General features: G+C 41.4%; 1 protein-coding gene across 4 annotated transcripts in view; it reads right to left on the bottom strand.

The window, feature by feature from the left end:
- Window positions 1–24,146, bottom strand: part of MITF (melanocyte inducing transcription factor) — a 91,922-nt gene that overhangs the window by 35,205 nt on the left and 32,571 nt on the right. For all 4 annotated transcript variants that reach the window (XM_003210181.4, XM_010718716.3, XM_031555617.1 and 1 more), the window contains exon 2: window positions 7,471–7,717. In XM_003210181.4, coding sequence (XP_003210229.2) covers window positions 7,471–7,717 — 247 coding nt within the window. The remainder of the gene's footprint in view (window positions 1–7,470; window positions 7,718–24,146) is intronic.

The raw sequence follows: 24,146 nt of genomic DNA, 5'->3' as shown, positions 1-24,146 counted from the left end.
TTCAAGTTGTACTTGCTGAACAGGTTTTCTGCTTCAATGGGATGCCACCAGCAGACGTTCAGACTTTCCACATTCAATCAGTTAACAGCTTAAAGACACCACTGAGATATTAGTTGGTGGAAACAAAACACAGTGATACAAACATCATGATTAGAATAATGTGTGAAAGCCAGTTGCTGTCACTTCACTATTAGCCTTCATCAGAGAAGGGAACAGTCTAGAAAGGCAACTTTCACAAGCATCTGAAAGCTTTCCCAATAGACACTCTTGGAAACTGCAATGCCATCTGCTGAGAGATTATGAAAGTGCAATGCAATGAATGACTCCTGAAGTGTTCTGCAGCACTTAGAGCTTTTTGTATGCTAGTTTAATTGCTGTAATACCAGTGCTGAAACACATGCTGCTTGGGGTCAAGTTCAAAAGAAAAAATTGCTTAAATTGGAAAAATTATCCTAGAGTTTTCAAAGAACTGAAACAGCACAGCCTGCTGATAATTAAACAAGGCAAAGACACTAAATAACAGAGGCCCACAATACAAATATTGTTCCAAAATGCTGAAAGGATAAGGGTATGATATGGGACACCCAAATTATTAATTTGGCTTATACATTCTAAACATCGGTATTACATAAAAAATAAAATCTAAGATACTCTATTTTGAGCTCTATATCATTACAAACTTGAAAAATTGGATATAGGTCTAGGCTGATTATACAACAGATATATATTAACAAGTCTCAAAAAAATTGGTTAGTGGAACTGGCACCCAATGGAAGCTCAGCTGCAGGGCTGAGCTGTTATCCCAACAAGCCAATTCTCCCCATGTGTTCAAAAGCAACAAGATAATCTTGTAGTTGGCAATGAAAGAATTGCTGAGAATCAAGGAACGGTACGGTAATGATTCTACAAAGGCCACCATATTATTTAATTTAACAATCTGCCAAGTATGTAAAATCGGGCATTTTGTTTTGCTGGGTCACAACAAAAAGTTGTGGAAGCTCCCGAAGAACGAGCACCAGCCCATGGCATGCATGGAAGATGAGCAAGGAAGGTGTTGTTTCATAGTTGCACTAAAGCGCTATATCCAATTCTGCCCCCAAAGGTAGTATGATAAAAGGTTTAAAGGTCTTCTAAAGGATTAGTTCTTCTGAAGGAGTTAAGATCTGCCAAGTCCAAGATTCAACGTCTAAGCAGAATGCTTACACAGTCTGCTTTTCCACAAGCCCACAACAGTTTCTGGAGTGTTGCAATCCTGGTCTGCCATTAATTATTAACTGAAGATTTACAGTAACAATGGTTTAATTCTTGAAGTCAGACAGACAGACCTAACCAGACCCACTGGCTAGCAACTGACTTGTTCTTTTGGTTTAAGAACAAGAAGTGAACCTGGCATCTATCTCAGGGGTATAAAGGGTTAAAGCAACTACTCATTTCCTCATCTGGCCTACTACTATTGTAAAGTCAGTCTTCAGCTGAATTCCATCAAGCCATGCTTTCTTAACACAAGCTGACATGTTCCTCTTCAAGATCTTGGGATGTTTTTCTCCTCTCTGTCTCCTCTCAGTAGTAGACATTAGAAACAAATACACCCTAAAAGCCAAATGGTAATCCAAAAGCAAAGTAATATTTAATAATCTGGGGAAGGAAGGGGGGGAGGGGGGAGGAATGGAATTATTTTGTTTTTAAAAAGCAAAATACACTTGCCAGGTCCTTTACAGACAACACAATGCTGGGTTTTGTTTCAAGTTCATAACTCAGTTCTTAAAGTAGTTGATAATGAACCAGCAGGCATTATTTTAAATCAACTAGTTTTATTAAATGAGCCAGAAAGGAAAGAGGCAGGGCTAATTACCAACATTCCTTGATGAATTACCTAGCGGTGTGTGGTAAATCTCTGGACGTCTTTGTCTTTATCCCCAAATTTATCCCTTACTTATTTCTCAAGAGGTTAAAGGACATGGGGCTAATTAAGGAACCAATCCAATGACAGACAGAATCATTCAAGGTAAGGCTGGTTTCTGCTCTTTCAAGCTTTTGCATCTCTGCCTGGTACTTCTTAATCTATTTTTTTTTCCTTAATATTACTGCCAGGGAGGGGGAGGAAAAGTGCTAATCTTGTCACGGTCAGGCAGGTTGAAATTGCCATGCAGTGCTGGGCAAAATGCTACATATTTGTAATTTAGCCAATAAGAAATTCCTTAAGCCTCTCCTGAATGGCAGGAATGTCTCTAGCTTGTCACTTTGAATTCATTCACTATACAGGTTCAGCGTCTCGGAGAATAATGCTGCCAAACTAGCTGAAGAACTGAAATATTTGTGCGTATACATAATGCCTAAAGATTACTTTAAGCAGATCTAAGTTTTCACATTTTAACATTTAACGTCTATCAAAGCTGTCAACAGAGGCCTCCCCAGACCTCCACATGACTCTCCCTGTTCTCCAGCTCTGTGGGGGCTCTGGGCACTGCTTTCTGCCCAAGGAAACCATGGAGGCAACAAGCACAACTGCACTGAGCAGCACTGCCCCTTTCCACGATCCGGGTTCAACCAGTACAGTGTAGTAAGATGGGTTTTTTAATTAACTTTGGCTGAAAAAGCACAGCCTTCTACAACCTGCTACCTGGTGGGCTGCAGAAACTCCTCTGTGCTTCTAAGAGCCACGGCTATGAGTTCCTACAAAACTTTGAGAAGATAACTCATCTTCTGCAGTTCCAAAGCAGCCCCTGACACATAATGAGCCTCAGCTTTCCCAAAGCCTGTAACTCAGACATCAGAAAACACGACAGAAAGAAAACTTTGAAGCAGTAACTGACCCAACTTGGCAAGTTCCCCTTACCTTTGGAGAGGTTATCATGCTTCATCTTTGTCAGGAGTGTTATTTTAAGCTACCAAGTAGGTCTGGCCCTTCAGCACACCCATGCAGAGTGCCAGCTAAATCGTCACAGCAGCACACTGCCTTGTTGGAACACGCTGTCTGTGTGCAAGGCACCAGCTCTACGAGGAGCAGCAGCAGCTTTACAGCTCCTTGCTCTGTCCACTGCACTATTCCCCCCAGAAAACACCCAAACCTGGTAACCTCTGTATTAAAAAAAGATTCTACATTTCATGTCTTGTCCAACTACAGACATTACCACCAGTTCTTATTCTGGAGTAGCTTACAGCTCACTAAGCAAGCCCGAGAGATGCTTCTACTTACGTAAAGGTTTAGAAGGCAAGACAGGCTTCAGAGGTTCTGTAGTTAAAAGCTAGTTTTCCTTAACAAAGAATTTGCTGTAGGCTTCAGCTATGCTCACTGACTCTGCTACGCTTGCTCTGTAGTTCACCAAGTGAACTTGTTCTGGCAAATCACTTCTCTAAGTTACAATTGCAAATACAAGCCATACTTATTTAACATACTGGCACACACCACTATCTCCTATTGTCAGGTTCGATTAAATTAACTTGGAACCAGATAAGCATTCCCACAAACACACACACTAGCAGATGCTACCATGCACTTATCTTGACATCCCATTGTTCCTGTTCTTCAGAACTGTAAGATAGGTCTGCTATACAATGGAGTTTCATGGTACTTACTATACAAGGAGTACTATTTCTAACTGCCCGGCCTTCTCTGGTAACTGAAGGACTACATCAACACCCTGGGTCACTGTTTGCAATAGAGCACACTGCAAAAAAGATGAGAAGGTGGTATTTTTTGATATACATCCATAATCATTAACACCACTCAGAAGGCACGCGTGGCATTTCAAATGCACAGAAATACAGGGTGTCTGATGCAAAGAGCTTCTCATGGCAGTGCATTTAAAATCTGAATGAACAACGCCATGAGGGTTAAGCAAGAGGCCAGAGAGAGCTCCTGAACCACTGGGCTCCTGCTGGCTCTGGATAAGCTGCTGCAAGGCAAAAGATAACATGAACTACAGTGATTGCAGGGATGGCACTAGGGAAGATGAATGGACTTGTGTTGGTAAGCCCACAAACACTGCCCTACAATGGGCAAACACTCTTGGAATGATGAAGTAAGGACAAAAATACAACAAAGAGTGTCTGGGTCCAGTATTTGAGAAGATGTTTAAGGAAAACAAGCCACAATGACAACACACAGCAGTCAAGAGCTGTATTTTTAGCTCCAAAGGAGCAGTTAACATCCACCATGAGGAAGCCCACCTAGGCTGCAAGGCAGAATGAATCCTAAGTGAGGTCCTCTGTGACAGATAAATGTTTAAAGTACCCAGCATATTACAAGCATTGTATGCCACCAGTGACTCAGCAGGCAGAACACTTATTTTAGAATAAGCTGCTCATAGAGAAAGGAGATGGGGAGTGGGTGAGAAGGGAGCATTAAAGCTAGCATCATCAGAATGCAGTTACAGTAGATGCTCCCCACATGTAAGTGTCAGCCGCCAGGACTACAGGTGAAAAAACAGTTCTGTGATAGCAAAAAGGAAGTCCAGAAGCAGAGCAGAAACAAAGAACCCCTTGTGACATCCTTCTGCAGCATCACTCCTCAACCACTAGGATATGGATGAGGAAGATGCTTAGAGCTAAATTAGCCTTTATGCCTGCGAAATTAACGTCATTAGTGAAGAAGGACAACTGAAAGCCCTAATAAACCCTCCTCCTGCTATCAGAAGAGATGTTATTTCAAATGAAATAGACCTGCTCCTAGTCCATCTCATAATTACATTTTACAAAGCAACACGAAATTTAAATTCCAACAGGTTATTTCCTACCTTGCCAAGCTACATTACTTAGCAGAGAAATGATGCAATAAGAAGTCATTACTCAATAAAATAAAATCCTATTTATTCATATACCCTTGAATGTAATGACCACATTATGTAATGTAGAGATTCCTATGCAGTGTGACATAGGTTAATATGAATTACTCTTTCCGTGCTGTTTTAGATGACATCATAAGCATCTTGGAAATAGAAAATGCAAGCTCATCAACAGTTTCAGCTTCTTTTTAAGCTAGTCATCCCAAACTACCATCTTCAGACATGCAAGTACTATTCCCCTAATACTGGGAGATACAGGAGACAGAGCAAGTCACACTGTGTAATTACAAAATACAAACAGGAAATTTAGCAAGTTGGTTTTTCTGTTTGGTTAGGGCTCTTAATGTGATTTTAAGTTCTACAAAAATCAACCAAAGCCAACTACATAAAACAGCTGCTACTTTTGGTGCTTTGGCCTGTGAAGTAACATTCAGAAAGCTCTCTCAAAGAAAACTGCCTCGCAGATTAACACTTCTGAAAGACAAAAAGGCCACTTTTACACTATCTCATTCTTTAAGGTCACTAAATCCAGACCATCTGGATATTAGAATTACCACATGTAGTTCCCTATTCATTTAATTAAAAACGCTGTTAGGCTCATACGGACAATTTGTCTACAGCTAAAAACAACTGAAGTGTAAGAAGCAGCTCCAGGGAAGTGATGTCACCAGCACAGCATCCTTCAGGCACAGCTGGCTGGCAGCCTATCGGCACCAGGGAGATCCCCATTTACTGTTAGGCACAACTTCTGAGCCAAGCAGCAAAGCAGTCTCTTGTCTCGTGCACAGCAAGAGATCACAAGGATGTGGTTTCACTCCTGTTGCCTGTTAGCTATGTAAATGCAGGCGACAGGCAGGCAGAGGCTGTTTTATTCCATCAGGTAGCTCGCGTTTCCCCAACCACTACACTTCAGTGCACGGTTCTCTGTTTCCAAAAGGCATTTGTTGCAAGGCATTACTTTCAATTTACAAACCAGGTAAGCATCTGTTTGCTAGTTTTTCCTCTGAGGTCAAGCACATTGCCTTTGGGGCACAAGCAGAGTGCCAAGGAGGTGCCCTCTCTCCTGCCAAGAGGAAGGAATGGGGACAGATGCTTCCTCTAGGACCCCAAATGATAAAGATTCAAGTCTGAATCCTTCGCATCCTCCCCTTCTCTCTCATGTAAAGAGGTAGCAGTAAAATGGGCAATGTAAATGACTGCTAAAACTTCAAGACACTACACACCTATCATCAGGAGGTAAACATGTTCCTATAAGCTTTCAAAGATATTTAGAAAAGGAAAAAAAAACATTTCATGCCATGATGAATTAGGATGAAATTATCAAAAAATACAATTATTTAACCAAAAGTACTGTGAACAGAAAATTACCTCATATCACCTACATACCTGCTAGATTCACATTGTAACTAGGGTGTCATAATTCAGAAAGAAATTTAGCAACTTCAAGATGCACAAACGTTAAAACAAAATAGCTTCTCCCAGTCAGTTTCAGACTCTTTGATATGTGCACACATGCCAAAATTACATGCACTTCCTTCAAAAACTAAATACATAATTGATAATCAGTTTAACTCCTACACTTTAGGTTGTCTGGAGTATATTCTAGTATTCCTGCAGTATTACCAACAGCACTGTCAACACAACATCATATCGTGGATCCAGTAAATGAGAAGAACTTGCAACTCTTCAATAAAACAGTCACACAGACTGCCTTGAAATACTGAGCCTGCAACTCTGTTTTAAGCTTAAATCTTCGAATATACATCACTAATACAGAACAGTGATGGGCAAAATACAAGAACGAATTGTAAGCCAGTTAACTTATCTGGTAAAAAATATGCTTATTGACTGAAAGAAATTACTAAATATAAAACTGCAATAAAAAGATATTGGAAAAAAGATATTAGTATATTTGCAATAATGCAAAGCAAACAGATAACTTTGCAAAATAAATGAAAATTTTATTCTTACAAGATCTATCATCATATTTTTCCATTACTTTTTATGCTCTTTTACTAACATTTTCACACTGCTTTACTCTAAATGGACTTACTCTGAATAAGAAATTATCTCTTTTCTTCTAGTTGTTCAAGATTTCCTTTGAGTAATTAGCAAGCTACATCCCCTTTGACAGAGAGATACTAACAAGCTCCTACAGCTTCCAGTAGGACAAGGAACCCAAAGCTACTAACAGCAAACAAGTCATTTAAGCAAAAAAGGATTACCAAGGCTTGTTGCAAGGGGCTGGAAACTCACCGTATTTCAGATTAAGGCTTTCTGAGAAGCCTCTTTGCAATGAGTTTTGATTCAATTTTTAAAAGCACATGTATATATTTTTTATTATTTCTAAAATGAAATATTGACTTGAGTATTTATCAATACATTTCTTCCTTTTGAAAACCACTGAGTGTCAGAAAGAGCGAACAATGGCTTCCAATGGGAAAACAACAGAAACAGGAGTTTCGTAACAAAACCTCTTTCCCAAGATCTTGAAGTTTAAAGAAAAAAAGAGGCTACAAGCTAATAAGATTTTCAATCTTGAATACTGGGACACCAAACAAATCTGCAAATCAAGCCAAAGCGAAACTTATTTGCAAGATTTTGGTCCTGGAATTATTTCTCCCACATCCCTATTGCACAAAGCCCATTTTGGCGAGTGAGCGTAGAATGCAGGGACGCAACGTACCTTGAGGACCTCCATGGGTACCTGCGTGGCAGGGGGCAGGCTGGCGGGCACGCTGACGTTGATGGCAGGTGTCTGACTGACGGGAACTCTCTGTTGCATGAACTGGGCTGCTTGCTGCTTCTGCTGCTGCTCCCGACGCTCCTGCTCCTGCATCTGCTCACGCATGAGCTGCTGCCGTAGCAGGATTCGTGAGGTCATGCTGGAGGAGCTTAAGGGAGGCTTGGAAGCGCCAGGATGCTCGGAATTGCTGTGGGAAGAGCAGAGAGAGATGGCTCAGCTTCTACCAGTGGCTCCATTGATGCCAGCCTCAGGGTTTGCAGAACCGCAGAGCAGAATCCAAACGGAAATGCTGCACTAAGACGTGTGTATGGCTGACCTACTGAAGGTACTTAGCAGCTGCATTGTGCTGCCTTAACTTGACTGCAACCAACCACTTCTAAACACCAATATCCAGCTGGAAAACGTGCCTCACTATTTCAAGTTTTACAGCAACCTACCATGAGAAAAGCCAGTGATCTTATAGATAGCAGCAGGCACTCATAATTTTTTAAATATTTGTATTTTTTAAATGAAAAGAATTAATTGCGTTCATTGAGAGGAACAGACAATACTCCGGGTCTAATCATCTAGCTCAGAATAAATAAATCTACCTCTTGCATGAAAGCAGCCACCCTTCCCAAAACCCGCTGAGCCAGTTGGGTTAATAATGAATATTGCTAATCTGCAATATTCAAGAGCCATCAACACTGGGCAAGCACAGCACTTTGCTGTAAACGCAGAGACATCTTCTGAAACAATCCATCATTTTGTTCACCCCCAAAAGTAAGACTCCATTTATAAGACATTTCTATAAAGTGGAACTCTTAAGGCAGGTTAAACACCAATCTACACATCCTTTAAGGGAGGGGAGTCAGAAGCAGCTAGGAATCCATGACTCCATGGACCAAACAGGTACACAGCATGCCTGAAAAGCAGCAGGGAAACTCCACCTCTGGCTCCTGAGTTTCGGTACTACCTGCACAATGCTGCTGAGGCAGCTCACAGTGCAGCTCAGGGCCCAGCATCCCTCCAGCTCTTGTCTCAGGACCGTAGCCACTGAGAGCCTGACCAACAGGAGCACTGCTGAAGGCTTGTGCAGTTTGTTTAGGATCAATGTTGTGCTCACAGTGAAAATGTGATAGGAGGGCTCATGCTTACTCTCACCAGAGATCAGACTTTGCTCTTCCATAGCACACGTTCTGGGGGCAGGGAGGGAGCAGAGGGAGGAGACAGCCTCACTATTTAAGACCTGTCAGGTTGAAACATTCACAGAGACACTGATCCTTTTGATAAAACAAGAGAAAACCTTTGTGGTGAAACTAATGCAGCTGTGGAATAATCGCACTAATTAGCTGCTCAGGACAAGTCAACGACTGTGATACTTGCAAAAACACCACCCTCCCAATTAATACACAGCATTCTCCCATCAGAACCTTGCAGCCAGTTTCTTGGCTACTCCGCATCTGAGCAAACATCGGAGCCATTCAGAGTCCCCGTCCAGCTTGGAAACATGCATTTCCCTAACTAGGAGAATTACAGAGCTCCAAAAAGGCTTCCAAATCATTCTGATTGTATACACCCAACCAGTAAAAAAAGATATTGTGCCTGCACCCCCAGTATAGTTATATTTATGGACTATATACATGTATAACTGAAGTGCCAACATTTCCTACCTGCACTCCCAATGGTTCTGCTCCCACACCTCACTTTAATGGTCCACTGTTATAGAAAAGCACAAAACAAGTGCTGAAATGCTGCTTTTAAGGAAGGACTCATTCCTCACATTAAATAAAAAACTTACTTTGTGTCAGTTTAAGCACACTTCTCATTAGTGTACTATTGGCATTTTTTACAGACACCTAATGCTGCAAAATTGATAACCCAACAGTTCCTTCCAACTTCTCTTGTTCTGAACTGCTTCTCTGCCTAACAAAGCCTAGAGTAATAAAACTGCCTCAGCAGATCATTCTTGTATTTAAAATTTTAGGGAACACGAGGGATTTCTACTGCATTTTCAATAGCCCCTGTGAGGAGCCTTGCCTTTCTCAGATGATTACTGTGCTCATGTCATATTGCTCTACAGCCATCCCTACAACTTCCTGCAGATAGTGCACCCCTGAATCGTTGATTAAAAAGAATGAAAAGTCTTTAACTACTGTCTTTAAAGAAAAAAAATATCCCAGAAGATACTGTTTTGCCAAATTCTTCCCCAAAAGACAAACACTTTTCCAGGCTCTACTGCAATTCTGCTCAACATTCTGATTATTCACTGGAGAAAAAGAATAGCGTAGGTGTAATTAACCAGGTAATGCAAGAACGAGCAATGTACTCTTTAACAACCATCACAATAAGAACAGACACTGGCCAGAGGAAGAAGAGCCTGATCTTTCATCCAAACCACCAGATTTTGGGGCCAGCTGAGGGAGAAAACAAGCTTGTGAGATTACGGAATGTCCTGTTCATCCTTATTGCAAAGCAGAAGCCAGAAAGCAATGTAGCTTAACAGCATTAGTGAGCTCAGCAGGCACATCACTGTGTTGTGTGTGCACGGTGATGTTACACGGCACAGAGACCAACTGAGTTGTTCCAGACATGAAGTGCCCTGTGCTGCTATCAGGCACTACCTGCCAGACAGAATGCCCAGTTCATGAGGAAAATGGACAAACAAAGCAGTTCAGATTTGCCATTATTTATCACCTGAGGAAGTTTTTGGTCTACGCATGACCCCCTCTACACACTAAGCTGATACAGCTTTCCTTCTACTTGCTGCAATTCAGTAAGAGCAGTTTAGAGAAATGTGGAAACAGAAGCGTTTGAAATTTCCCCAGTATTTCATTCTCTAAGCCCATCCCACGCAAAACTCAGCCTTCATTCCCCACACCATGCACTCCTTTTAGCAGCATGATGCATCGACTGAATGGAAGGTAGTTGGGGTTTCTTCACCACGTATTCTTTGGAAAGCAAAGATGAAAAGCTTTGTCAGAAAAATCAGTTTTCTAACAAAAAAAAAAAAAAGCCATAACCAAAATTCAATATTGATGTCAAAGGCTTAGTCAAAAGCATACTGAATAAAATCATACTTTGAAAGCTGCTTGACCTTTAAGCTTTGCCGCACGAGCAGATCTTCCCTCAGTACTGAGCATGGAGAGATACACCGCAGTACGATGCAGAACCCAGACACGTGGATTTGGAGCTCACATACATGAACTGACTCAGCCAGGCATTACACAGTCAGTAACAGAACCCACACGGGCAATTGATACTCAGTGTGATTGAGATACTTCCTGCAAACACAGTCTACAGATATCCTTTAATTGCAATAAACGAAACCGACTCATCCTTTTAATTGATGTATGATTAAACCAGTTATCTATTAGCAGTCTAATAAGCATAGTGTAATACACGCAGAGTTATTAGTTATGAATGTCATATGCCTATTCAATTAATCATTAAGTGATAACATTTTAACAAATAAAACTAAATTACATATCCTTTGCATAGATGCCTGGGAAATGTTAGTTACTGTATGCATACATTATAATGCAGATAGTTGTTGCATAATAAAAAGCAACTGGTTAGATTAAAATCAAGTTTAATTTCACTGCTATCAACTCAAGTGATTAAAGAGACCATATATTTTAAAGCCTAATTCATCTTTCCAGATGGGTACCGAATATTTCATTTCTGTCCCCACGGACAAAACACCAAACTAGTCTCTTGCTAGGCAGTTTTGTTTTCAGATCCTTATAAATTCAACCAACAGGATCTCTAGTTTACATGCATTACGCTTCTGGTTTACACACAATATTTTGCACTATCCATGTACTTGTTAAGAAATCTGGAACTGGAGTTTTGTCTGTCTAAGGCCCGTAAGTTGGAATAAAACATTACAACAGTTAAAAACATATGCCAACTACTCAAACACAAAGCTTTTCCAAATTATTTTTATTAAAACAAACAAAAAAACCACCACACACCTGTTCTCCCATCATTATCATGTATTCTAGCAACAGCCTGGGATATTTTGCTCCAGACAGGATCTGACAAATGAATACCTGAAGTGTTTCAGCTAAGCTTATGCACAGCTGACCTACGTGTCAGAGAAGGTGACATTCAGCAGAAGATGTTCTGAAGACACCATGAAACACATCCAGATCTGACATTTTTGTGATGATTTCTCATCTCTGAGACCAGCCAAGAAAAGCAGATATAGTACCTCTAGAAACCCATGGAGCTGCACCATCTCTCACAGATCAGAGTAAAAACAGTATGTGATTTAAATACCTATATTTCGTGCCATTATCCTTACTCCATTCATCATTATTTACAAAGAAAAGCAAGGTATCCACACTGAAGTATCTGACATCAGCTCAAGGCTAGGCTGATCCTTCCAGCAAGCAGATGAAAGCTCACCAACACAATTCAAACATCTGGCCTGACCTACAGAAGGCACTGTCAGAAGCAACTAACACAACTCCCCTTCCAACACTCCTGTTCAACGAGTGCCATCGTTTCTCTCATAACTAGGTTTATCTACACAGATACCATTTGCAGTCCCTCTAGCAGTAAACACCTCAGGACACAGTTGCCAGTAGCATATATGTTAGCAGCACCTAACCCAACCTGTCAGTCAGCATCACTGTTTGCCACACAGGTAACAGAAAACAGAAGGATATCGTATGAGAACAAAATCAAAATTAACACAAGGGGGAGCAGATTAATAAAAATGAAAAGTCTCTTCCATCTTCAGTCATCACAATGGACTTTACTTACAGGAGAAGTACCACAGCATTTTCCCTGCACCACTTCGTGCTTCATTCCTAAAATTTAATAATTGATTGTTACAGTGACCATTCAGAAAGCCAATTGGTTGGCACTGAATTAACATATCAATGTAAAAAAAAAAAAAGAGTTGGCACCCTTTAATGTCCTTTGTTGTCTGTCAAGGGCAGAGCAGAAAGCCTGACAATTACATAAACAGCACAGAGGCCTTTATCAGCCTTTACAATAAAGCAACAACTGTGTTTCAACCCTCTTTATTAAGGGTTTCTGCACTTGAAGGTTACATGTGTGAAGAGATACACTGCGTGGTTTTGCTCCATCATCATCAACACCAACATTTTTCTCTCCCTCCAGCTTTCCAACCCTGGCCTGGCCCACCATCACATGCCCACCCCCAAGCAGTCAGTCTGCAGAGGGGAAGACGTGAAGCCCTCAGCCCCCAATGCAGGTCCACGACCAGGAGCTCAAGGCTGAGTTACATACATATTAAGTTTAGGAGCTGCACTTGTCTGTGGTTCTGAGTGTTCCTTTATTTATTAATGTAAAGATAATTTAACCCTCCACCTTTTTAAGTAGCTGCACACCACTTAGTAGTTTTCCATTTTTTTTCCTGTCTTTAAAGCACACTTTCACATGCTGCTGAGCATAATGCTTTCTTAACTTAATGAAAACCTCACTCATGACCCAGCACCACTCAGTAAATAATTAAGCTCTGGAGGTGGCTTTCGCATGAGTGTTGACTTAATAAAATGCCACAAGTTGATCTGCTCGAATGCCCATTTACTTGGGGACACAGCTTTTGGTATATACAGCTTAGAAACTTGATCCCCACCAGAGTGGGGAACCAGGCAGAACTGAGGCCCTGGTAATACCCAACCCCTGGGATCAGCGCAGGCAGGCCTGTGCAACCAAGCATCTACTGAGGAGATGCTTCAGATGGCCCCAGTAGGCTCCAGGCAGCCCAGGCACTCTGAGTTGGGTATTGCACAAACTACCAACTGCAACAGGCCCAAGGCAAGGAACAGATGTGTTCCATCAAGGCCTGTGGGAAGCTGAAGGAAAAACCCAGCGGTGCTGTGGGGCCATACCACAGAGCTGGGGCTTGCCCTGCCCTCAAACCTATCCCCAGGAGCAGGAGATATGCTCTGGTGTTGAAAGCACTTATCCCATTCATTAATTAAAAGGAGTGTGATTAGGGCAATAACACCATCAGAGGGATGAGTGGACAAGAGCACAGTTTTCTCAGGATCTTTATCAACAAAAGGGAACAGATGGGTACAAGACAACCTGCTTTCTGGAGGATAACTCCTGCATATCTAAATTTCTCTTCAGTGAAACTGCACCTTGGTTTGGAAGGGACCTTAGAGACCCTGAAGTTCCAACCTCCTGCTGCAGGCAAAGTTGCCAACCCCTATATCAGGCAGCAGTTCAGGATGCCTAGGGCCTCATACAGCCTGGCTCTGCACGTCTCCAGGGATGTGGCATCCACAGTTACCTTGAGCAGCCTGTGCCAGCACCTCACCATCCTCCCAGTGAAAAGTTTCCCCTGACATCCAATCTAAATCTCCCCTTTTCTAGTTTAAAACTGATCCCTCATCCTATTGCTACAAGGTTGTGTTTGGTTCTCTTTCTCAAACTTTTAAAGTCATCACAAACAGGGAAAGAAAAAAAAAAAAACAGAAGACAGATTTACCTTTTGCTTAATAGAGTGAATAGTCACCTTGCAAAAGACTTTTTGAGCTATTTCAGACGCTGCTTGCCTTTTATCTGTATTACCTCTCTAAAGAACTCTGCACGCATTTGCAAAACATTCTACAACAAAAAAAACAGATAGCTTCAACAACCAAAAAGTGATAAAATAAAAAGCAAGGAGATAACACTCCATTAATAACCTTTGTAGTTCTTGATTTTGCAATGCAGAATTTACTTGCTTTTATCTGGGTAAATAGAGAAGATAACACTGTCGCCAATAGGGAAGATGAAGCACATCACCACACTTTTTGATACTTTTTAACTACATGGACCCAAAATCTGACTTCACATTCCTTTCTCATTGCATCTAAATTTAGACGACGTATGAACCTCACAGTCAGCTCACAAGCTTATCCAAAAGACCCACAGCAAACAAAGCTCAGACATGTAGTGCTCACAGTTTGTACACCTTGTTCACCTGCTCAGAAACTCTTCAAGCTGAGAACACAGCAGGTTTTCCAAGATTTGCAGGAACTCAATCATTCCCAATCTGAACATCTCTCTGTTCATCCCTGATTTTCTGCTTACTGACTCTGCTTGTCAATGCACTAGTTAATTCTTTCCAAAGAACGCAGAGGGCAGCCTAAAACCTCATCTCGCACAGATGACATCCTCCTTCTGGTATGCTGAGCAAACAGGATCTTAAGAAGTAAAAGAGAAAGTGTTTATGGAAGATTTGCCTTAAATGATCAAAACCCCCAACATACATAATGAAAACCACAAGGTGAATTTTCATTGCTTGTGACAGGTCTGTTATCAGTGTGTATGACTCGCTCATTACAGCAAATACAAAATGCAAGAGAAAAAAAAAAAACCTAACATCACTGAGAACTCCAGCATTAAAATCACCTTGGATAGATATTACGCAAACTTCCACTTCAATCTGTAGCCGCAGGGCTAGTTGGTCATTACAGGATCTGATCAGGGAGTGTGTGTAGCAACTTTCTAAAAAAAAACTGCAGAAACCAATTCCTCAGTGTCCACATGTTTTAAACAAATTTAGCATTACAGTCTTTAAGAATTACTTATAGTTCTACATTTTTTGGCTATTTGTGGAAGAATTACTGGGACAAAGAGGATTATTTTACTGTACAGGCTGAACTGCTGAGGGGAAAAAAGGCCTTCATTCAGCAACATTTGCTTCGCTTACCATTTGGATATTTACACTGCAATTGCAATTTGCAGTAGCAGGACAGATGTACCACTCCTGCTGCCTTTGGTATTCACAGTGCAAGAGCAGTATTGAGTATTGGGTATTCACAAGTGCACAGATAGCAAGGTGGAAAAAGCTCTAGCTGTCCACATAAAAAAGTAGTAGTGATGTTTACAAGTGCTAATTGAGGCCAAGTAAGTAAGGCAGATGTGAACTTCACATCCAGTGAAGCATATTCTGGCATATTCATTCACTGGAAGCAGTGCAAAACAACTATTGAAGAGATGGCCTTCAACTCCTCTGTGCAGGTTATTTAATGCAATCAGCAAAGTCCCTGATGTGAGGTAATCTCAAATCAAGGCTCCTGTAGAAAGCAGGAGCCAGCAGTCTATCAGTTAAAGCTGCAATACTATCAGGGGATCCAGCAGCATCCTCATTAGAACCACATTCAGCATGACATCCACTGCTCCACAGTACCTCTTCTTCCCTGCTAAGGACTGGCTCCAAGTCTGTCTAGCAGAACACCCCGAAACAGGATAGGAGCAAGTCAAGAATGTTAGGAGGCCTCCTTAAACAAGCTTCCAAACTCCAATCACTCCCAGCTCAGGGATTTCCCAAAATGGGTATCCTTTCTGTGTGCTTACAGCCCTCAAGTGCATGCTGTAGGTCATGTCAGTCTCACCTCGGGTTTTGCTCTGCAGCTGGCACAAGATGGCTGGGGTAAGGCAGTGTGGACTAGAGGACCTCTTCATCTGCTGTCTAACAGCCATAGCTCTATTTTAAGTTCATGGCATCTAGATGAACCACAGCCTTTAAATCAATATGAAGGACTTTTGTGAATGTCTGGACTACTGGGGAATGGGCATCTGCAGCAATGCTCAGCCAATTCCCCAAATTTCTTTAAAAAAAAAATTCTGCATCTTGTTTCTAGTCAGAAACTGTTCATGAATAACACCAAGGAGAGAGAAAGAAGATCATCTTACACTTCATGTGGCATGTAAATAACAGAAATAAGAAATAATCAAGAACATGATAAAAAATGAAGTCTCATTCAAAGCAATGTTTATACCTTTTGATTTTAGAAAGTGCCAATATATACAAGGAAAGATCCTCCCCAAATCTATTCAGGAGTATTCTTGAGAACTCGATAAAGACAGCCTGCTGTTACATTGCCTTAATTTTTTTTCATATTTTCCTACTGTTCTGCAGGTGACTTACATTGCACCTAAAGAGAGACATCAGAAAAGATCCTCAGAAACAACTCTGTGCAACCAAATACATTATTGGAAATTAATACAGCTGCAGTCCTACGAGAAGATTATATTAAAACCATTCAGCAGACACTGAGTTTTGCAGTCCTGTGACAACTAAGACATGACACCTATGTAACATGCTCACAGACCTGCTGCATGAATACCACTTCTCACTTTTCCAAACACACTGCAGCTACTGAATTCCTTTTGAAGAAAAGCTGCCAAGTCAAAATTATTTACAAGCTTTTTTTCTCAGACCTTCTTAATTCCTTCTGCACTGCCAGAAGCACAGCACTTGAATGGCTAGTTCTATTCAAAGATACAGCTATATTTGTTGTGCAGCTACTGCAAACTCCTGAATCATGCAGCAGGGGTAAGTGCCAGAATATGCTTCACTGGACATGAAGTTCACATCTGCCTTACTTAGTAGGACAAAGAATATTAAAGGCAGGCACTTAGTTTATAACTAATAAATCCTGCAAAGACTATAGTTAATAATGAATTCTTGCAAGAGGGTTTTGCTTAATCTGGTGTATTTACTGCTTATGACCTTGGCAAAGTACCTGTGGGAGAACACACCAACACTGTGCAGCAATCCTCACCTTCTCTTACATTAGGCTCCAACAGAGGACTACAGAACATTACATAAGTCAACCAGTTTTACAAACCTGCAATAAAGTCACCTGGAGATTATGGACAGTTCCAGAATTGCCGGAGCCCTGTAGTCAATGGGATATTGACAATGGGGGAGAAAACACACAGGTTTCTGGGTTCAGAATTTCCCACAGATCTCAAAGAGCCACCACTACCACTAATGGCACATTTGGCCAACCGGTCTTTGGCAATCTTTTCCAAGACAGGAAACATGATTTTGAGTAAGGACGGAACATCAGGGGAAATTAAGAAAAAAAAAAAATCTTTCCTTCACTATCTACAGTAGAAAACTGGATTAGATCACAGTAGCCTGTTCTGGCCATTATCTATTTGCTCAATTTAACTATAAATTAGTAGATGACTGATGGTTAGTTGCCAAATCTGCATCTAATACAAAGAGGATATCTATCCCATCCTTTTAAAGGCTGCTGCAGAGTCCCATTCAGGAATTACAATTGGATTTCCAAGTACTCGGGGGGAAAAAAGAACATGCCTATTTTTAGCAACCTCCAGAACAAACAAGATGATTTCTTGTTCTTGTTTTGTCTTTAAGAGCAGACAGTAATGCAAGTATAAACGGACAACACATTTTATCTACCACTTACTTTTTAGATTTAAGATTGCACAAGTCAGGAAGAGTCAAAATATATTTTTCCTTAATTAGAATTATCTTTATATATTGTTATGCTCCTGCATCTCTTCTCTTTGCTTTCCTTCTCTTGGCAGACGTATAGTCTAGCCACACAACTCCTAACCTTAATAGAAGGAACATATTTGAGGAATGACGTTAGAGACAACTTAAAATGTTACTAAATCCAGTATGAACCTCCTTGCTTGCCAGGCTATATACATACACTCACACGAAAGTCATATCCGCTTGTAGAACACCAAAGTTATTCAATTAACACTTGCACAGTTAAGGTGCTTGCAATCCTATTTCACGGATTTCCAAAAACCACAGAACAGGAGTATGGAAAGTCATCTGCAGGATTTCTTCTTTTGTTAGCTCCCAGATGTCTCATTTTATACACTAGATGGAGCTTTGTCCCCTGTTTCCCCCCAGCCTGTCAGTTTGCACTGCGTTATTTGCAGTCTTATGCAGCGTGGATAAAAAGGGTAAAGAGGTAAAGGGTGAAGCGCTCTCATCACCCCAACTAAACTGAGCACACATAACTGCCCCAGGAGCACCATGGCATCAAGTGAGCATGTAGGCTCTAACAGCACCCTCTCTGCTTCTGCCTTCCCCTCCCTGGTTTGAATGTTTATTCATTTTACAGAGAATAAAGCATTTTAACAACTCCATGTACAACCCTGCTGCAGCTCCCACCAGCCCCTTCCCTGGCCATGAGGCACTACCTTGAGTTCTCACCAGAACATTGGAGTGACCTTGCTGCTTTCTCTTCCCTTATAAAGGAACAGTATTTTAACTCCTTACCAGATTACACACCTGAATTGCTTGCTAGCTTTCCTGGATCTTCCTTTTTATTCCCACTTATTTTCTTTTAACATAAGCTCTTCCATCTCTTCACTAGTAACCTCAGCTATCTGCATCTAATACCACTGCTAAGGCTCCAGCCTTGGATCCACTGACGCTTTCAGGAAACAACACCAAACAGAGTAAAACTCTCCTTAACTTACATCTTTGATATCTGGAATATTTTTTCAAGAGCAACAGTTAATCCTTTGTGAACCCCACTATGCATTTTAATAGGAAACAGCAGTATGAGAAAACTAGCCTGATTCTGGTGGGCTGCTACAACTCTGTTCAGGTTTTCCAAAGCACTCCAAGTTGCGCTCCACCATCAGTATTTCAATGAGGAATTTTAAACTCAATGGGACAGAAAAAAGGCCAGGTGAATGAATTATTCCTAATATCATCAATGTCCAGCACTGCAACAGCAGTTGCAGGCTGCATCAGGCAAGGTCACACGAAAGAAGAGCAAAACATTGGTGTTGTTGGTAAATGACACCTGTGTAAGACTTCATGGGCAAAGGCTCATGCCTGGACACTCTGCTCAAGAACAAGAAACTGAAACGATGAGAGGAACAGAGCCCACTTTATAGTGGGAAGCTAAAGAAAAGTTTGGCATTTTAATCTTACAAAACAGGGAGGTTGACAGGGATGAGTGTTGCTGTCTATAAATACTGCAGAGAAACAAACACCCAGAAAAGAACAACCTTGGCATTACCCCAAGTGATATGAACCAGCTATGAGTAAGATTAAATTAGAACCAGTTATATTCTGAGAAGTCCAGTCCTGAAACAGTCTTCAGCTGGAGGACTATTGAAGGAACAACATGCATTGCTTCAAGAATCTCACTGCAGAACGAAGCAGCCAGTAACCAACAACAGGCTGTGGAAGATGCCCTCCGGCCACAGTGGGATAGACACAGGACAGAGCACACTTGCAGAGCAGAAGTGCTAGAATTTAGCACTGTATTAAACTGTAGCCTATACATACATCAGCACAGCCAAACGCTGTACTTCTGGAAGCTAAGCAGGCTTCTCAGCAGGTCACACCAACATACAGATGTTCTTCTAGAACTAACAGCAAGTTTCAGACGTGAATTAAATACTACTCTTTTCACTTGGCATGCTGGACAGGCTGGAAAGTAAGCGTCAGCAGTCCTCATGCTGCAATTTCTTGGAACCATCCTTTTCACTCTTGCCATCAGCTCTGGGACTGCCCGCATTCTCCCGTGCATCGACCCAGCCCAGTGAGCCACAGTTCAGAAGTGGGGAACTGCAGCAGTAAATAACATCTCAAAAATGCAACCGCTCCTTTTCGTCTCATGTGGAAACAACTTGAGTGCCTACATCACTGCTTTGCAAACAAGTGCCTGTAGTTCAGCTGACTGCACTTTCTAAGGCTGGCCGTTATGCTTTTTGCTCAATTTCTGCCCCAAACAACATGGGGGGGGGTTGGTCAGCGCTGCCATGATTTGGTGCAGCCACACATTTAAAGCAACTAAGTCAAAGAATAAGACCAACTTCAAGTACAAACATTAGAAAGAGGACTGAAAATGGATTACAAATAATGGTCATTTTTTGTCACGCAAAGATTCCTCCAAGTCAGTACTTCTTAAATACACAAAAACCCCCCAGCAAGAGGTACAAGGGACTGACATCAGAGTGCACAAAGGAAGCTAGAGTTAGAAAAGCGTGGGAGCAGGTGATGAAAATCAGAATATGTTATTCATTAACATTGGAGCTAGCTGTCCTATTTTCTTTCTGTCAACCCCACCACACTACCCAGTTTAACTGGCCTGCCAAGTCAGCTCCAGAAAGCTTTCACTAAACCAAACATTATAGATCACCCGTTTTTGGCAGATCTGCTTCTTTTTTCACCCGAGGAACAGCACAAAAAACAAAAGCACTCCAACCACACTTTGTTCTCCTTGAGGCTTCCCCTGGTTTCCACACAACAGCCAGGCCAGGGGCACCTCTAACAGCAAGCTGGAGAGCTAAAAATCAGTCAAATGTGTTTTAAAAGTTGTATGCATGTCATAAACATGTTGACTTACAGCAGATTCCGATAGAGGGAGAAAGCTCTCAATTCCTTCCTAGGAAGTTAGCTTTGCAAGGAGAACTAAAAGTCAGCTCACCTTCAAGAGTCTTACCACACACCTTCATTTGCTGTTCCACATCAGCACAAAACCCCAAATCTTTGGCATCTCCTTTCTGTTGGACATACCAGGTTTGCAGTCCAAGATTTGAAGTGAATGTCAGAACAGAATGAACAGCTTCACTGGCCATGTTTGTACCCAGACTAGAAACGAGAACATCAGCTTCCAATGCTCTTTTAATATCTTGGATTTTGTTTTTTCCCCCTTCTAGAAGGATACAAAATGCCACTACACAGCCTGAATAACACCCTCCTGTCTGGCAGAGCAAGCACTTTCTTAGAACACTGACATTAGTTCAAGCTGACAGGACCTCAAAATATACAGTGTTAACCAGAAATAAATGTGTTTCATTTTCTTTATGTTCTATTATGTCTATATACAAGTTGCTTGAAACTGGTCTTTAACATACGAATGTTTAGATACAAGTTTTCAAAGCAAACAGGTTTAGTACTACTAAAGAGCCAGCACATTAAATCTTCCCAGGCTGAGAGTCAAAAATTCCCCTTAAATGAGAGCAAAAAAGCCCAAGGCAAAAGTCAGCTTTCACCACACACCTCTGCAGAGCCATTACAATGAAGCATTATCAAGCACCTGCAAAGGAGGCATTCAAGACTGATTGCAGGTATCTTACAATCAATAAAACCATGCTACAGCTATTACGTCAGGTAAGTTGGATCCTTCCTTATTTAAGGAAAGCCCTCAATATAATGCTAGGACAAAGGGCAATAAAAGGCTGAAATGGCAATAAGTGCAGATGATAGCAGCGTGAGGGGGCTGGAAAGCTCTTTCCCTGCCCATGTAAGTGCCAGACTGCAGGCAGTAGGAACACTTCCCACCTGAGGGGCACAGCAATTGTGCTCCAGAAGCCCTAAGAAGTCACTTTGGTTTGACACAGGCCTATATGCTTTCAGTTCAGTGGGCCTGTACGTTCTCAGTTCAGCTGCAGCTGCTTCAAAACGCAAGATTTCTAACCAACTTATCATATTCCCATTGCATTGTTCAACGGTGGCATCATTTCATGAACTGCTGGAGTACTACCCCTCATGAAACAATACCCAAGAGCTTCTCTGCAATAACGATTTCCATCACCTCAAGAAAACAAAACAACCCCTCCTCCCCCCAAGCCCCCCCCCTCCCAAAAAAAAGGCTTGGCAGATAACTGTGACACATTCTAGACTGAGGTTCATCCACATCATTTTCATTCAGAATTAAAAGCAGCGAAACCTTTTAGAACTTAAAGCATGCAAACAAGGCAAAAGCCATTTAAAATGCCTACATCAGATATTTTTCCCCATTCCAATTACAGGGGTGACTGTAACTGTTTCAAAGGGAGTTGGGGACCTTCAGATGCACGGGAAGAAGATAAGGAAATTCTTGTGATCTCAAAATCTTTTGCATAAAAGAAAAAAGGAAGAATGAAAAGAAAAAACTGAGCAGATTAAGAAAATCCTCCTGAAAAATCAGAAAGCCCTGCTAAACACTCTGTAAATACACCACCAAATGTGACATTCTTCCCATTCTATCAGTCTACTCCCAGAAATCTTGGCACCTGAGAGCAAAACATTATTCCATGCAGGCAAGAGAGAAGGCATGTTTTGTGAATAAATATTTTGCAGAAAAAAAAAGGCATGAAAAAGACATTTACAATTTTAATAAAAATAAAACATAAAAGTTACTTAAATTACTTAATCTATACCCTTACACGGCAGTTAATAACCATAAATACAGATAAGACCTTTTATTCAGCTATCACGTTAAATTTCAAGTGTCTGTAAGCAGTCTGATAAAACAGCTCACTTATTCCCCCCTTGCTTATCTGCTATCTAAAACCACTGACAATATCATCTCAGACACAAGAAAAACACTTGGAACTTCCTACACCATTGCTCAGCCATTCCAACAGACTTCAATGCACAAATAGGAGTTTTCATCCTCCACTCCTGCTTTCTATTTAGGTTCGTTATATTTAAGGGGTGTTTTGGGAAGTCAGCATCTTCATCACACAGACATCCGAGCAAATACCAATTTTCAAGAGTTACTTGGAAAAGTTTCTGCCCCTTTTTCAAGATACGCTTCTCAAGATATTTGTCCTGGTAACTTGAGGATTTAAAGTCAGGTTGCAAGACCAGATTCTTAACTGGTGAAGGACTGGGGAAACAAAGAGACTGATTTAAATACGTTTATAAAGCAGCAAACTTTCACCAAGCATTTAATTACAATGCTGAACTCAAGCTGACTTCAGCACATCATAACCAAGTAACTGGGGACGTTGTTCCAAAACTGAGGGCATCAGCAGGCTTGTTTCATTCTTAATTCTATGTTTTCAGCTGCAAACTCACCTGCTCTCAGTACACCTGAGAAAACTGCACTGGAGCAGCAATCTCAAGGCAAGGTGAATCCCCAGCATGGGCAGCATCAGCTCTGCAACTCACAGCACACACAACAGTGTGAACCATGGAACCAAATGGCTGAACATCAAAGCACATAAAAAGGTCGTGTGCATGCTTGCTAGGCTTCTGCAGAGAGGAAACAAAGCAAGGAGCAAGGAAACATTTACCAGCATCTGTTTTTTGTTGGTTTTGGTGCTTTTATGTCAGATAGTTTTTAATTTTTTTCTTTTCTGATGGGAGTACAGAGTTGGAAATCACAAACCAAGAGGACTCCAGCTCTGTCTATACTGAAAGCCAACTACAGGAGCTCAGATGTAAGCCCAGTGGCATGCTGGAGCCAGGAGCAGCACCTTGCTGTACTCCGCCCTGTACTCTACTGAAGCTCAGAAAAACAAATGACTGAGAACTTACCTGGAGAGCTCATCCTTATACTCTACAATCCAGCACGGCAGAGGCTGGCGAGGGGCAGATGTGATGCTGGTGGCCACCAAAGCAAAGGGCTGTGCAGAGAGGTGCCAGTAAGATCTCAGACCCAGCTGTGCTCCTACTGCTAGCACTCGCCCCACCGCCCCGCTGCTACCTCTGTCTGCCCTCACTACAAGACTTCTGCAAATGAAAACAGATGAGTAAGTGCTGCTGCTATAGCAAACTTCCATGCCAATGGTCACTAATAATAGCTTTGTTCCTTTTATCACTAAACTAAAACAAAAAAAGAGTTTAAATGCTCGTAAAAAACGTGCATGGCCAAAGGTTTCCCATACACAGGTTTCTCCAAGCTTAGTATGGAGCTCTCAAACCTTGCAGGTATGAACACAATGTGAAGCAATCTCATGTTCAGTTAAAGAGTAAAATAAATCAGGAAGAAAATAATCAGAGAATCAAAGAAAATATAAGAATTTCATGATTATAAAATGCCATTATATAGAGTTTCAGGTTGTTGGTTTTTGTGTTTTTTTTTCCCCATAAAAAGCATCTAAAGAGATTTCTCGTAAGAAGCCCCAGTGCAAGGGATGAACAAACTCAGGAG

This window comes from Meleagris gallopavo, chromosome 14 (assembly GCF_000146605.3).
Source record: "Meleagris gallopavo isolate NT-WF06-2002-E0010 breed Aviagen turkey brand Nicholas breeding stock chromosome 14, Turkey_5.1, whole genome shotgun sequence".
Classification (NCBI taxonomy): Eukaryota; Metazoa; Chordata; class Aves; order Galliformes; family Phasianidae; genus Meleagris; species Meleagris gallopavo.
This window is presented reverse-complemented; position numbering and strand designations above follow the sequence as displayed.